At 43.1% G+C, this 16,020-nt stretch overlaps 1 protein-coding gene across 1 annotated transcript in view; it reads right to left on the bottom strand.

Annotated features, from left to right (window-relative positions):
* Nucleotides 1–1,410: 1,410 nt before the first annotated feature.
* The window catches only part of LOC311490591 (butyrophilin-like protein 2), a 67,506-nt gene continuing 52,896 nt past the window's right edge, over nucleotides 1,411–16,020 (bottom strand). Inside the window, exons 6-7 of the mRNA XM_084548168.1 lie at nucleotides 14,364–14,699; nucleotides 1,411–4,027 (exon numbers count right to left, since the gene is read on the bottom strand). Coding sequence (XP_084404294.1) covers nucleotides 3,972–4,027; nucleotides 14,364–14,699 — 392 coding nt within the window. The 3' untranslated portion in view covers nucleotides 1,411–3,971. The remainder of the gene's footprint in view (nucleotides 4,028–14,363; nucleotides 14,700–16,020) is intronic.

The raw sequence follows: 16,020 nt of genomic DNA on the forward strand, positions 1-16,020 counted from the left end.
GTTTATGACGAAGAATTTACTTGTAAACAGCTACGTTTTTAGCGTTAGCTCTCCGCCAGAAAAAAAAAAAAAAGGTACAACATGCGAGAAAACAACACAAAACTCACCAAACCGGTGTGGCTCAGTTCTCGTCAGTTCCCGACCAGGTAAGTTATGTTTTTCAACTGCAATATCAACTTTTTCAATCCTTCCTCTGCTTAGTAACCACCGCTCATTCTCTCTGATTTCTCCTCTGCTCTCTCCCTCAGGTCTCTGCTGCAGCGTCACTGAGGTGCTGCGTCTCGCGCCACCTGTCCCTTAAAGGGGCAGCGACTTGAATTTCTGTCAGCATACTTTTTAATCTTAAACATTAACTTATCGCTGTATTAACATTTTTAATGAACTGATGAATTACCTTACATTAAATGAATCACTTAACTTTCAAACTTATTTATGCAGTTTTTAAACTATTTATTCTTATTCATGTCATATTTTAACCTGGGTTACATGTTGCTCCTCTCCCTCCACGCCACATCTCCCGCGCTTACCAAACTGTCTCTCCCCACACCATCCCTCACAGCTGCACCACATCAGTAATTAAGGAGTCCTGCTCCTGATGTCACCCACCGGGTCTTTCCTAATGTCACCACACTTTCCCCCTCTTGGCAAAAAGGACTCATCCCTGAGTCCCTACGGTGACATCTGATAATCACTGGACCAAACAGGCGGTCTCCGCTGGCGTGCTGGGCGTCCCCCTTCACCTGAAGACACGCCTCCTGGAAATTGTTGTTCCTGCAGCCCTAGACAGGACACAGTCACACCGGAGGGGGAATCTAATCCAGATGCCAATGGGACCCCTGATGACCCCTTCTGTGTGCTCCCAACATCCTTTGAGGCGGGATTCAGGGCTCCCTGTCCTCCTAGTGACCCCCTCACTCCAGTGAGGATGTTCTAACTGTCGTGCTAGCATGAACACTACTCCTGTATGCCAGCATCACATAAGGAAACAAAGTGTCCCAGTTTAACTGATTATCCTCCACCAACAGTGACAGCATAGATAACAGCGTGCGGTTAAAACACTCTATCAGACCATCATACTGAGCATGAGAGGGAGATGTACGGGTTTTGTAGATTTGTAGGAGCCTGCACAATTCACTAAATAATGTGGACTCAAAGTTCCGACCTTGGACCGAATGGATGCTCTATGGGACCCCAAAACGGCAAACCCATTCATCTGTCAACACCTTAGCAATACTGCTCTCTTCGTGATTAGGAAGGGGAAAAGCCTCAGTCCATTTGGAAAAATAATCCCCCACCACTAGGACATACCTACCTTTTCTAGGGGTTTCTGGGAGGGGGCCCAATATGTCTAACGACACCCGCTCGAAGGGTCTGGATGTGATTGACGGCTGCAAAGGGGCACACGGGGGTTTAACCTGGGTCTTATGAGAGGAGCAATCTACACACTCCTGTAGGATATTCTACACCTTTTAAAATGTCTCGTTAGGGCACCACCTCCTGTTATCGTAGGAAGAACACGGTTTAAATCAATTTATCAGTCTCAGTTAAATCATTTGCATATCTGAAGGAGTGAATCCTTTACTACAATTTGTACCAGTCATTCTCTGCCGTAAAACAACATCACAAACAACTTCTTAAGTGTGAACAAATATTTATTTAAAAAAGTGACAACTATGAATAAATGAGGGACTAATAGAATATAGGAGTGTAATCAAATAAAACGAATATGATAAGGTATGAAATAATTAATTTCTGGAGCGATGGTGAGAGATGGAGATAGTTAAGTCCTAAACTAAAGGGAATAGATTTGATATCTAATCTAATTAATCTTCTCTAAAAGATGTTAGTAGGGAGTTTCAAAGTAGTGACATCAACTCTTTGTCTTAAGCGGTAGGAACGGTAGACGGGACTCGTTGCTTGGTCTGCAACTCCAACACCCAGCTTCTTGAGAGCGTTGTAGGTGTTCAGTCAAAGGCAGATGACACTTTGCAATGTCTTTGTGTTTGAAGAAAGAAGCTGGATCGTCATGTCTTCTCAGTGTCGTTGCTATGGCAACTGCTTCTTGATTTCTTGATCTGTCGAAGAGATTGGGTCTTTCTCTGATATCCCAGCTGACTACGCTGGCTAACTTATAAACGATGTTGGTTAGTACTTCGGTTCGTAGAGTATAAAATGAATAAAACTAGAAAAATATTTAAGTCACTATAAAAATCGTACGTCGGGAAAAACATCCGACGAGAAACACACAGAGCTTGAAAATGACCGGATTGTCAATATTCAAGTTGTTCTTAAAACAAAGTTAATAAGTATAAACGTGACTAAGTACGTAAAGAAGAAGACTAAAATAAAAGTAAAACGGAAACGGAAAGTGGAAAGAGATGCGGAGAAAGTAAAGTACAAAAGTATAAAAGTCCGGAGAAAGAGGAGCGTCTCTCTGGTTTTATGAGTTAATTATTCAGGGCGTGTTTGGATCGGGTTTCCATATTCTTCGCGCGGAAAGAGAAGAGAACGCCTACTTCTTTGTCTCAAGATGTCTTATTGCCTGATCTTCTTAACCTACTTTATATTACTAAATTGAATCATTCCATCACTCATCATCACTCGTTAGCAATGTTTTTCGTATGCGCCAACACTCAACATTACAACATGACAAGATGACGTATCAGAATGACTACATCAAAGTAACTCAAAAGCATCAATAAATTAATAAACTCAGGTTCTCTTTACATTGACATTTTGCTAATAACAAAAGGTTGGGGTTTCTAACATAACAATTCCAATAGTTATGATTTCAACTAATAGCTACTATTAGTATAAGAACATTCCTAATGCAACATGCTTTAACTTCAATGATTAAAAGAGAGAAAATACTTTTAAAGATAGCCACTTGATGGCAATGTTGATCCATCCTTACTGTGACAACTTATGTGAATTTGGGCTAGCTTTATCGTACAAGGATCAAAACCATCTCATTGTGATCGTAAGCGCTTCCTGAACAATAATATATAACTTACCAGGTTATTACAATTGTGATAGTCATATTATCAAACTTAGGCTCTTTTTAGAGAGGAGAATGCAGATCAGAGTCTGGTTCTGGGGAAAGAAAGTTATTTACGACCTGCTTATCCGTGTTTCACTCTCTCGGTCATTCACGGAGAGGGGGGAGCAAAACCTGTTAAAATGGTATGTTTGCATTTGTCTCTGAAAAGGAAAATTAGTACATCACAAGTTTAAAACATAGATGAACATAACATTAAGGCCTCTTGATTTTGTCCTTATGATAGTAGAAGTCAATTAATTCATTCTTTGTAGTTCCTGACATCGCGTTGATGTTCTTTCGATTCAGAACTAATTAGTCCATAAATAAGAGTGGGAAATTCCACAAGAAGTGTAAATCTGTCTTTTTGGCTCAGATGACGTCCTCAGCATTAGGGAGATCCGATTGGGGGGAGCGTGGGTCTGTTCAGTGTTTGGACATGGCACCTTTATGGCTAAGGTGTAAAAGGTTGATCTGTTAGAAGAGTTCTTCTACAAAACAACTTCGTAAATTTAAATTCCAGAGAGGGGGAGAATAGAGAGGACCACAGGACCCCTACACTTTTGAAAGGCTCATTTCAATCTGTCCTCAGTCATTTATTTACTGTGGCTTTTTCTTCCTTTTCTCATTTTCAGACGTTCTTTAAAACATATTTGCTGATCAGTTCCTTCTGTCCTGGTTTCATCAACACATCAGAAGTCCCAGAAATGTTCAAAAGCTCATGTTAACTTGTGTCTTGTTGAAGGTTTCAGTCAGGACTGTCCTCTGCTGGACATTTGAATGAAGGTCATTAGTTCCCTCTTCCAAACGTGTTGACTGACTTTGAGGGTTTAACTTGAAACAGGAGGAGGTCGCTGACATGAACTCTGCATCACCAGCAGCTTTATCTTCTTTGAAATCATCATCAGATCCTTCACTGATCAAATCAACCTGATCAAACTGACTCTTCAGCCATCAGAGGAGACGTTACATCCTGGACCTGGACTCTGTCTGCAGAGGAGACACAAGACAGTTAGAGACAAAGACAGTTAGAGACACAAGACAGTTAGAGACAAAGACAGACAGACACAAAGACAGACAGAGACACAAGACAGTTAGAGACAAAGACAGTTAGAGACAGACAGACAGACAGACAGACAGACAGAAAACAAACCTTTGACTCTGAGCTCCACTATTTTCCCTCTCAGGATGTCTCTCTCCTTGTTCCAGACTACACAATTGTATACTCCACTGTCTCTCTTTGTGGGGTATATCAGGGTCAGACTGAGGTCTCCAGTTTTCAGCAGGTCTTCATTCATCTTCGTTCTGTTTCTGTAAATCTGGTTCTGGTCTTCAAGCTGGTCAGAGCCGTTCTGATACACATGGACCTTCCTGTTGTCTCTGTCCGTCCACTCCACTTTAGCGTCTTCAGGCAGGTGAGCTGTGGTTCTGAAGGGCAGCTGGACAGACTCCACCCCCTCCTCCACCTCCACCTGACAGACTGAGAGGACAACAAATCCCATCATCAGCTGTAGAGACAGCAGCAGCAGCAGCAGCAGCAGGTTTTCATGACTTTATTGAATGATTGTAGAGAAAGCTGAAGGACAGAAGCAGATGAGAGCAGAAGGAACAGGACAGAGATCTAGAAAGGTGTTGCAGATGATCAGAGTCTTGATGGTTGGTTGTTTGTGAGAAAGAGAAAGATTTGATTTGACAGAAATACTTCATTTCTATGAACACATGAGTCATCTTCCATAGAGATCATCATAGTAATAAATAAGACACACACAGATTGATCCAGTAAAAGTTCATCTTCCACAGTGTAAATAACGTTCTTATAACACCACTGTTGTTCAAACGTGTCCAAGTCTGCCATCATCTTCTAAAATCTGAACTCCAGCCAAAGTCTGGACCTGACATTACAAAGCCACACTGAAGTGTCCTCCTGGCCCACCCTGTCCTCCATTTAGTTCTTCCTGCTCACGTATATGGCTCATTCAGCCTCTCCTGACAGGAAGTTCAGTAGCTGCCACTTAATGTGCTTTGTCTTTTTGTAGCCTGCACCAAAGATGAAGCTGCTCTCAGAGAACTTTTCACCAAATAGTGAACAACAGTTAAAAGATTAAAGAATTCAGTGAGTCTTGTCCACTCAGTGAAAAGATGGAAGACAGTCTCATTCAGCTTCTTGGTAACAGCAGGGTTAAGAACAGAGATAAAAGCTAAATCATGGGGCCTTGATGAGGCCTCTGTCCCTTCCAGAGAGCCTGTGTTTCATAAGATGGCGCCGCGGACGGACGCCTCGGTACTGTGCTCTCTAGTACTTGTTGCTGTTTTACTTTTTAGTGTTATTTTCTGCACTCCCCCTGCTATTAAAATTAGCAGAGAGGAACTCTTGAACATAGGACTTTCCAGTGCCGGACTTTTTTCTCCGGTTTTCACTCAGTCAGATTGTTTTTTGGAGATTCTGGTCGGAGGAGCAGCAGCGCTCTGTGGATTTAGACGGAGACACCGGCATGGGAAACGAGCTGGAGCGCTCGTCAAGTTGCGGCAGCGGGGATTATGCACCGCTCTCCCGTCCATACACTTGGGGAACGTCCGCTCTCTGCCTAACAAAATGGATGAATTGCTCCTTCTCCTAACCAAGAACTCAGACTTTCGCTGTTCAGCCGCCCTGCACTCTAAAAGGTAATAGCTATGCTTACTTAAATCGTGATGTACTTTACTTAGTTGCCCCTATCCTGTTGATTTAACTCATGGAATGTAAGCATGCACACATTTTTCCTTAAAGAGCTATAAAACTAAGGTCATCTGAGTAAACTGGACTTGTAACTTTATGTTCCTGGAGTGAACACGGAGGCTCACCGCTGCACATGCGCAGTAGAGCAGCACAAGAGAACAGGTGTGCGATAGCTGGATTTGGTATCGATCCGATACCAAGTAAACACAGGGCCAGTATCGCCGATACCGATACATTTTAATAATTAAGGTGGATGCGCCATCAATCTGAATCAATCTAAATCTGAATGAATTTTTATGACATTTTAAGGGTTTTTGTGATTTTCCTCTCGGATTATTAATCAGTCAAAATCCAGTACATAAATTGGGCAGAGTTTGTAAGTAAATAGAAAATACTTTATTATCGCAGTAAAAGTTTTTGTTCAGAAACAACACAAAATGATCACTTGAGGACAAATAAAAACAAATTATTTTAGTGCACTTTTTTCTTCTTTTCAGAGAAGTCCTGGTTATATTGATGTACAAGGAGCTCCTCCAGCTTGACCACAGATACTTGTTGGACATTATTCGTGGACGACCATGCTCATCCATAGGTGTAGTACTGCCAAGAGGTCCATTTATAGTCCAACCTAGCCGTGCTAAGACTGCATAAGGCCCTTCACCTTGACTATTGATCACTTTCAGTGGCTCCATAGCCTTTGGGACACTTGCACCAATCAATAGGCCTACATCTGCCTTGATGGGACTTAGGTGGACATCCTTTAGATAAGACCATCTTTTTGTGTCCATCTCTGTAGGAATGTTCTCTTGACTGACAGGAATGGCATTTTGTGTGAAGACCTCAGGAAGTTCTATGAAGCTGTTGCCATCCAGGCTGCATACTTCCAGTCCTCTCATAACATGGGTTTTCACAGGCTTTTCATGACCCATTGTTCGGAGTAAGATTTCGGTTTTCTTTCCTCTAACAGACAACTGTTCCATCAGTTTCTCTGTGACAAAAGTAGCATTGCTTCCAGGGTCTAGAAACGCATAGGTTTCAATCAAACAGCTGCCTTTATGTGCTTTCATTTTTACAGGTACCACTGCCAACTTGTAGTCTGTTGTTCTGTCTCCTGTTTGTGCCGCTGATGATACCATAGCAATTTGTGCTGCCGATGAAACTTTAGCAATGCCATTGCTCCTGGTGTCTGAATCCTTCTTAGCTGCTGGTTTGGCATTTCCTGGAGTAAAGTTCTCCATATGTCGGACAGTGGGATGTTTCTTCTCACAGGAACGACACGTGAGACGTCTTTTACATTCTTTACTCATATGACCTTTAACCAAGCAGGCAAAGCAGAGTCCATTTTTCCTTAGCAGTTCAACTTTCTCCTTGTGGGGAATATTTGTCATTGCTTGACATATTTCCATCACATGATCTCCTTTACAGAAAGCACAAGGCTTGATGAAAGCATCGATGGCTGTACGGATGCCCTCTGGCTTGTCCCCCTTTTTCCTAGCCTTGGTGTTCATGTTGGCTTCTGTCTTGGGAACTACTGCTGTAGCAAAGCTTTTCTTGCTGCTAGATCTCACATAAGGCAAGTCATTTTTGGATTTTCTCCCATTAGCAGAATCCTGGATATCTCCAAAGACAGGATCTTGAATCATTCTGGCTTGTTTTTCTATAAACTGAACAAGGTCACGGAATTTAGGTCTCTGCTGTGTTCTTTCAGTGATGTTACATAGAGAAGACCGCCATTTCTCCCGAAGTTTAAATGGTAGTTTGGAAACAAGCCGTTTCATGTTAGATGGTAAATCCAGCTCTGACATGTATGGGAGGTCCTGAACCGCATTAACACAGCCCCTTAGATAGAGGGCGTAGCTGTGAAGTGCCTTTCCATCATCTGTGCGTATTGAGTTCCAGTTTGAGGCCTTTTCCATGTATGCTGTTGTGCTTCATCATAGCCTGTTGTTGCAGTCATGTGAAAGCAGCTTTGCACTAGTTCCTTTGGCTGACCAACAGTATACTGTTCCAGGAAGTACAGTCGATCCTCATTACTGTTGGTTTTGTCCTCGATGTTATGCTTGAAAGCCTACATAAATGGTCGGAAAGTGAGAGGATCGCCATCAAACACCAGAACCTCCCTTTTTGGAAGTTTATCTTCTCTCTGCTGCATCACCAGCAGATCTGCCAAGTCTGTCTGTCTTTGCATAATATTTGTAAGATCGAGGCTCTGAGCTATTTCACCTCTGGGAGTGGATTGGTCTCTCCTGTGTGGTCCGTCAGATACGACAACTCTGGGTGTATGAGGTTTTGTTGTAGCTCTTGGTGGTTGCTCAGGCTTTTCTGTAGTTCCAGCTAGTGGTGAGTACCGGGTGTGTATCATTTTTTGTAAGGGTGTTTTAGGTATAGTTCCTATCCGTGCAAACTCCAGTTGTTCTAGGCTTACTTCTATTTTGTCAGATGCATTTATTTGTTCCTCCATTTGTTTTCCAGATTCTTCACTTTCAAATTCCTCCAGAGCCTTCAACCTCGCATCAGCTGCAGCAATATCTGCTTCCAAGTTCAGAGATTCCATCTTTAAACTAAGCTGATGCTTCTCCATTTCCAGTTCATGTTTCTTATTAAGAGCTTCAGCTCTGGCCAGTAGAGCAGCTTTGTCTGCAGCAGCCTTCATGCGTACTGAAGCAATGGATGAAGATTTTGAACATTTAGAAACGTTTGAACTCTTTAAACCAGTCTGTGAGATACTGTCCCCAAAGTCCACAAGAGTTTGTGGGTCAGGCTGAGATTTTATCCATTCATCCACCTCAGTCAGAAAAGCGTCATAATCTGCCATTTTTGGCTCATACCAGTCCAAAGTTTCATTTATTCTGACATCCTCAGGCAGCAGTTTCTGAACAGCTTCATGACACCTTTTAAATTCATCCAACATTGTTAGAAATGCATTTGTTTTTTCATTGATATTGGCAACATCAACACCTTCTTTCATCATTGTTTTTATTTCATTCATTTTCTGTGTACAATGTGAAAGTTTCCCTCTGTGATCCCTTTAGCCACCTCCCGCGGCTGATATATATATATATATATATTTTTTTTTTATATACACACATATATTTTTTATTTTTTTTATTTTATTTTTTCCTCCATGTCCCTGATGTCCTGCTCTAAGTGTTGTATGGTTCTTCTGATCCGTGTTGTGGAGTGACTAGTGTACTGCTGACAGAAAACCCTAATGTGTGTTGTACAAAAGTTCATCCCTCTGTGCATGTTTCTTTCATTGTTTTTAATTGCCTCACATGTAAATTCCCACACTACCAAGGGCCTTGAACACACCATAGACGTATGGCTTGGCTCAGAGCAAACATTGGCTGAATGATCTCTGCAGTGTGTGCATCCATAGAGCCATGAGTTATGGTGTTGTTCTTATGTGTTACACTCTGTTGATGTTTGTGTTTATCCATGAGTCTGTTTTGATGACTTAGCAGTAGTTTTTCGCCATCGGTTGTTTAATGTGATGAGCATTTATTTGTTAATGAGTGACATGAAGCTAGCTGCTAACTAGCCATAACCTGAGAAGTTTGTGTTGCTGTGTTGCTAATCCCTGTTGTTTATACGTTGCATACTGAATGCTAATTGATCAGCGACAGTGTATGTCCCTCTTATGTTGCATCTAAGCCTATAGATTAATACTCAGGTTGATTAATGCTGACTTTAAATTAGGGCTGTCATAGTTAAAGCGTTAATAGCGATGCGATTAATTAAAAAATTTAACGCATTCATTTTTTTTGATCGCGGTTAATCGGTTTGTCCTCTACTAGACTGCAGTGTCGGACCTCCAGTCCAGGTGGCGGTAAGGCACCTTGAAGCTGGTTGCCAACCGCAGAGACGTAGAAGAAGAATGAGAGCAATACTTCTTCCATTCAAACCGTGGTCATGGAAAAAAATACCTCTGGGCTTCTGAATGGTTCGTTTCACTTTAAAAAACTTCAAGATGGCTCAGTCGACAAAACAAAAGTATTATGCGCCTTGTGTCCGATGGAATTTCACTATCACCGAAGTACTAGCAGTCTGAGCTACCACCTACAAGCAAAACATCCCGGCAGTGCAGTCCAGGCTAACAACAAGCAGCAGATTCGTCAAAGCTCTCTGGTTGAGTGTGTGAGTCGTTGCCAACCACTGGATGAAGCTAAGTTAACCACAGCGCTGGCGAAATGGGTGGCAAATGACTGCAGACCGTTGAACATCGTTGAAGATGCGGGTCTAAGGGACGTTCTTCATTTGGCAACTGCTGATCCATCATACACATTACCGTCGCAGGGAACAATTGGTAAACGCATACATGACCTGTATGAGACTGAGAAGGCAAGTAAAGTGGAACTCCTGAAAACTGCACATGCCGTCACATTAACAGGGGATCACTGGACGTCAGTGAGCAACAAAAATTATCTTGGAGTAACTGCACACCATATAGACAATGACTGGATATTGCAGTCGTTTGCTTTAACAGTTCAACATACAGGAGAACGACACTTTGCTGAAACATGTGCCCAGCATTTCACAGAAGTTGCAGAGAAATGGGATATTGCAAAAAAGGTGACAACAATTGGCACAGATAATGCACGGAATATGGTAGCAGCAGCAAGACTTATGCAATATGAACACATGCCGTGCATTGCACACAGTATACAGAGGTTGATTACAACGTCAATCCGTGACAGTGGTTTGGAGACGGTCCTGGCAAAATGCCGCAAACTGGTTGGACATTTTAAGCACAGTCCAGCTAACGCTGAAGAACTGCGACACAAACAAGTGGAGAAGGGCCAGAAGGAGGAACCTCTAATCCAAGACGTTTCCACCAGATGGAACTCCACTCTGAGCATGATCACTCGGCTTCACAGAAACAAAGATGCTCTCAGAGCTGCACTTGACCTCCATCAGCAGAGGAGCGCTCCAGCCATGCTGACCGATGCCGAATTGGAGAAAATCAAAAACTTTGAAATTCTTCTTGAACCCTGCAGGTAAGCTACTTAAAAAATAAAATAAAAACACAGTAAAAACATTTATTTTGAATTTATGTGGTAGAAAATGCACAGGTAATTAATTATTGTCTCTTTAATCATTGGCAAGTAATTGCATTGTTGCAACAAAAGTATGATGCTGTTGTTGTAGTTTAAGCAGTTGTGGTAGTTGAAGGAGTAGATAAAGTTGTGCTTTCTGTGTGGGGCTGTAGTAGACTGGACAGGTGTGGTGGTAGGAGAAACTGTTGTATTTGATAGTTGTTCATCTATGAATTATTAGCTCTTAATAATTGCACTATATTTTTCATGGCAGGTATGTGACTGATCTTTTGGGTGGAGAACAGTACATATCCTGTTCTGTGGTCCTGCCTGCACTGTGCCATTTGATGCGGGCGATGAAATCTTCTGATGATGATCCAGCCTATGTGATCTGGTTTAAATAGTCCTTCATGACTGACCTTTCAAAGCGGAAAGAAAGCACCAATGTCCGATGGTTGAAAGTGGCAACAGCGCTCGACCCCAGATTTAAGGATCTGAAATGCCTTCCCAGATCTGAAAGAAACAACAGATCCAGAACCACCAAAAAAGAAGATGAACCTCCTGTTGGTTGCATCAGATTCAGAAGATGAAGTGGAGGCAGCAGATAATGCTTGTGTAGATCGGTACAGAGCAGAGCACTGCACCTCTATGGAAACATGTCCATTGAAATGGTGGTCTGAACATGCAGGGGCCTACAAAAGCTTGGCATCTCTCGCACAGAAGTACTTGGCTACACCTGCAACGACAGTACCATGCGAAAGACTGTTCTCACTGTCTGGTCACATTGTGCAAAAGAAAAGAGCAGCACTGTCCACTGAAAATGTTACCAGACTGGTCTGCCTTAGCGATTGGCTTATGTAGCACCCCCGCACTCTATGAATGAAGGGACGTTTTGGGTTCAGTGATTCAAGGTGTATTATGGGTGAACCTTATTAGGAATAACTGACCCCAGACAAATGTTTTTATCAGTAAACAAAATGATTATTTACTCAAATATTAGGTTTAAACACAAAAAAAAGGGCAACAACAAATGCTTACCACGTTACCTAATACTAACAAAACACGTAAACCCGAACTTAAGTCACTTTACTAAACTTAACTGAATAATGACTCATTAAATGTTGGTAAAACTACTGTCGTATTTAACCTTTACACATTCACAATACTAAACAGTATAAACACACATGGGCCCACACACACACGCACGCACACACACGCAATACCCGTTGCAGGCCTGTTTACTGCTCCCGGTCTCCACGGAGTTAAGCACAGTTAATGTTTCCCGTTTTGTCCAACTGACAAATCCAAACGACCAGCGGAAACCGAGCGCTCCTGGCGTGCTTCCGTCCTCTGCCGTCCGTAGTGGCGTACTCAGCCGTTACTCGTGGCGTATACGGCCGCCGATAATGGCGTCCTTGACTGTAGCCCGCAGAGCCTTACTGGAGTCCTGGAGAAACAACGTACTCCAACTGGTGACGCTAATGCAAAACAATGTCCTTGCGATAACCCGCTTCAGTGCCCAGCCGTCTCTGTATTTTGTTCCCGTAGTTTCTCTCTCCAGTCTCTCGCCACCACCCACTACTCTTAGTTTTTCCTTCATTAAACTGTCATTAGGCTCTGTTCTGTTTGTCGTTTGTTGTCTACTACCTCTTCAGTTTTAAGACCACATTGTTGTGGCATTTTATGTGCTGTGTTTTTGAAATAGACAAATGGGTCTACAATGCACTTTTTTATTTGAAAGAAGAAATAAAAGATAAATGAAATTTTTTCTTTGTGTTTATTTGATTCTAACTCTATATTTTTAATATAGAGATTAATCGCGAGTTAACTATGGGAAAAACACGATTAATCGCGATTAAAAAAATGAATCGTTTGACAGCCCTACTTTAAATGCATAACTAATCTGGAGCTGTATTTCAGTTGTTATCTGGCTAGCTCAGTGTGTTTTTATATTTAAGTTGTAGTTTATTTTCTCATCAGTCGGTATTGTTGTGCTTGTATTGCAGCAACCACACACACACATACACACACTCTCACGCCGATAAACAGTTTGAACTGTATTAAAGGACTGTGCCTCTTCTTAATGCACTCACCTGAACCTTACAACAGTGTCCTGACCCGACACCCTGAAGTGATTGCTGCCACCTAAGATCCCTATATAGTCTGTCATACATGTGCCTTACCTACCTCCCACCACTGACTCAAAAACTCAAACTCACCCTTCCTCCCCCTCCAAATTTCCCAAAATGCCTCAAATTTCTTCTGTAAAATTGTGACAGTTTTCATAAATTTATCTGAATCGGAAAAAATCTGTTACTTTAACGGACTGTCCAAAAGTTTCATCGAGGAAAGTACTGATGTCCTCTAAGGTGTATATGTCTCCACTCAAAGACTGTGAGTCTGCTACAGAGACACAGTCTGAGTCACAGTCCATCCCGTCCTCCTCCTCACCCACAGTCTGTGTCACACCTGACTCCCCCCTCCTCACCTCTACACCGGCAGCCTGACTTTGGTCGGATTCAGCTGCCTGTCCTCCACCGCTGTGTCCCCGACGGACCTCCTCTCCTGCTGTGTTGGAGTCCTGTCCTCCATCAGACTCTGTCGGAGGGGCGGGGCCGCTCCGCCATTTAGTGACGGCTGCCTCCGCCGCCTCATCTCTGGACACCGCGGCGGTCTGAGTGCGTCCATCCATCTGTGAGGACAGGCGACCCGCTTGTGCCCCACATCCCCACACTCAAAGCACTTCATATTCCCTGTGCTGGCGTACACCATGTTATGCCCCTCTCCATGTCTGACTCTGAAAGACACGTGTAGCGTCTGTGACGGACAGGTGAGGAACATGTGTACCTGTCTCCTGAAGGACTGGACGTGTCTCAGTTTGTCACTCTTGCAGCCTAAACCCACCGTTTTAAACTTACTCGCCATCTTCCTGAAGCGCTGCAGCTCCTGATCCAGCTGCCTCGTTGGGAATGAACGGGGGAACACCGGAGACGGTGACCCGGGTGAAAGGTACGGCGAGCGGGGACACCTGCAGGTACAAACCGTTCAGAGTCACTCCGCTCGCCAACAGATCAGCCACCAAACGCTCCTCTTTTACAAACACCACCACTCCTTTATTCATCCTGGAGGCGTAGGACAGGTTAGCGTGTCCCACCTGGTCTCCCACAGCCAGGAGAACCTCCTCCACCGGCACCCACGGGTCGGGCTGAACCCTCACCCCATGTCGGATTGAGAGGGAAGGCGTCTCCAATGACGCCATCCCCGCCGTGAACCACGGCTTAAATTCCACCAAACACCCACCAAACACACACCAAATTACAGTAAACTACCCAAACAACAACCACAAACCCCTCACATCACAATCACACCGTGAGAAATCACATAGAGGAAACAAAAGTTAGAAAAAAACACACAAACTCTCCACAAACTCCACACACTCCCAGCATGCACTCAGAGAGAGAGAGAGAGAAAGGATGAAAGGAATAAAACCAGAATGAAAGACAGACAGAAAGAAATAAGACAAACAGAGAGAGAAAGAAAAGACAAAGAAAGAAATAAAGAGAAACAAACAAACCTCTGACATTGAGCTTCACTTGTTTCATCATCAGGGTCTCTCCCTCGTTGTCGTAGACGGTGCAGGTGTAGGTGTTGGTGTCTCCATCTGTGGGGTATTTCAGGGTCAGACTGAGGTCTCCAGTTTTCAGCAGGTCTTCATTCATCTTCGTTCTGTTTCTGTAAATCTGGTCCTGGTCTTCAAGCTGGTCAGAGCCGTTCTGATACACATGGACCTTCCTGGTAAAGAAAATTAAGTCTATCGTCCACTCCACTTTAGCGTCTTCAGGCAGGTGAGCTGTGGTTTTCCAGGTCAGCTGGACAGACTCCACCCCTGAATCCACCTCCACCTGGGGGACTGAGAGGACAACAAATCCCATCATCAGCTGTAGAGACAGCAGCAGCAGCTCTGAGCACATTGAAGAGAAATATTTGGAGTGAAACATGTTTGACTGGTTCCAGTCTGAAATATGTCCCATTCTCCATTGAACAGAGACAAGTTAAGAAGTGTAAACTACTGATGTATTAAATGTTAAATGTTCAACTATCTATTCATGAAGTGAATGAATGATTTCAGAACATTTCCCTGTGTCTTAATCAGGTTCATTCCTTTTCATTCTTATTTCCCAGCACCAGCAGCAGATTGTCTTTCTTGTCTTCTGGCTCATGTATGGTCGAGGGCCTTCTTACCCAAGAACAAACAGGAGCTCTCTAATTATTCATTAATGACACTAAAGTTCTTCAGTTGTGTTTACGATCACGTTACCAGTATCAACTGGTACGCTGGTAAACAGTTTATAGATTCACTGTAAAGTGTAATAAACACAAAGACAGACTTCACTTCTGTGTTGGTTCACCTCGTTCAGCAGAATTTATTGACATGTGAGCCTTTAACACCAAACATTATAAATGTATCTGGTTCCAAACATCATATTCTGTGCCATCTTCTACTCTGGTGGAACACGGCAACACCCCAGACTTCAACTACATGCAACATGGTCACTTTCCTCACTAACATCTTTTTGTTTTCTCTTTATCAACAGTGCATAACGTCATATTTACGCTCATTCATCAAGTTATTTTGACGTGGATTATTCACCTTATTTACCTGTAAGGTGAATAAAACAAAAAGACAGACTTCACTTCTGTGTTCGTTCACCTCGTTCAGCAGAATGAGGGAAAATGAAACGCAGCGGTGAAGTCGCCAAGTAACTGCTGCAAGATGTTGTAACCAAGCATTCAGCCACATAAGTGATGATGATTGGCTAAGGTAGGCTAAGATTTCATGGTAAGCCAATCAGGGGCAGGGCAGTGTTCAGTTGGGCGTGTCTAAGCTCGTTAGGGTCCGGTTGTCATGGCTACCAGGGCCAGCTGCTGCTGAAGTCTCCTTCTGACTCTCACCTCTGCCTGAGTGAGAGGGAGGTCCAAAAAAACTGGACCCTAGGATTAGGGGTCCGAACTAATGCTCATAAATCAAAAACTACAAGTCCTACCGGGAAAACGAACACATTGTCAGCGTCAGCCGCTTGTTCTCTACGATTTTGTGTATTTCCATGCACGTACTGTGAAAATTGTGGCCTCAGTCGATTGAGAAAGACGAGGAAGGAAAGGTATTATCTACAAAAAAATCGCTCTCACTTTTCACATACACACACACGGGGAAAAATTTGAAAAGTGGT

The sequence above is a fragment of the Chelon labrosus genome, assembly GCF_963514085.1.
Source record: "Chelon labrosus genome assembly, chromosome: 1".
Classification (NCBI taxonomy): domain Eukaryota; kingdom Metazoa; phylum Chordata; class Actinopteri; order Mugiliformes; family Mugilidae; genus Chelon; species Chelon labrosus.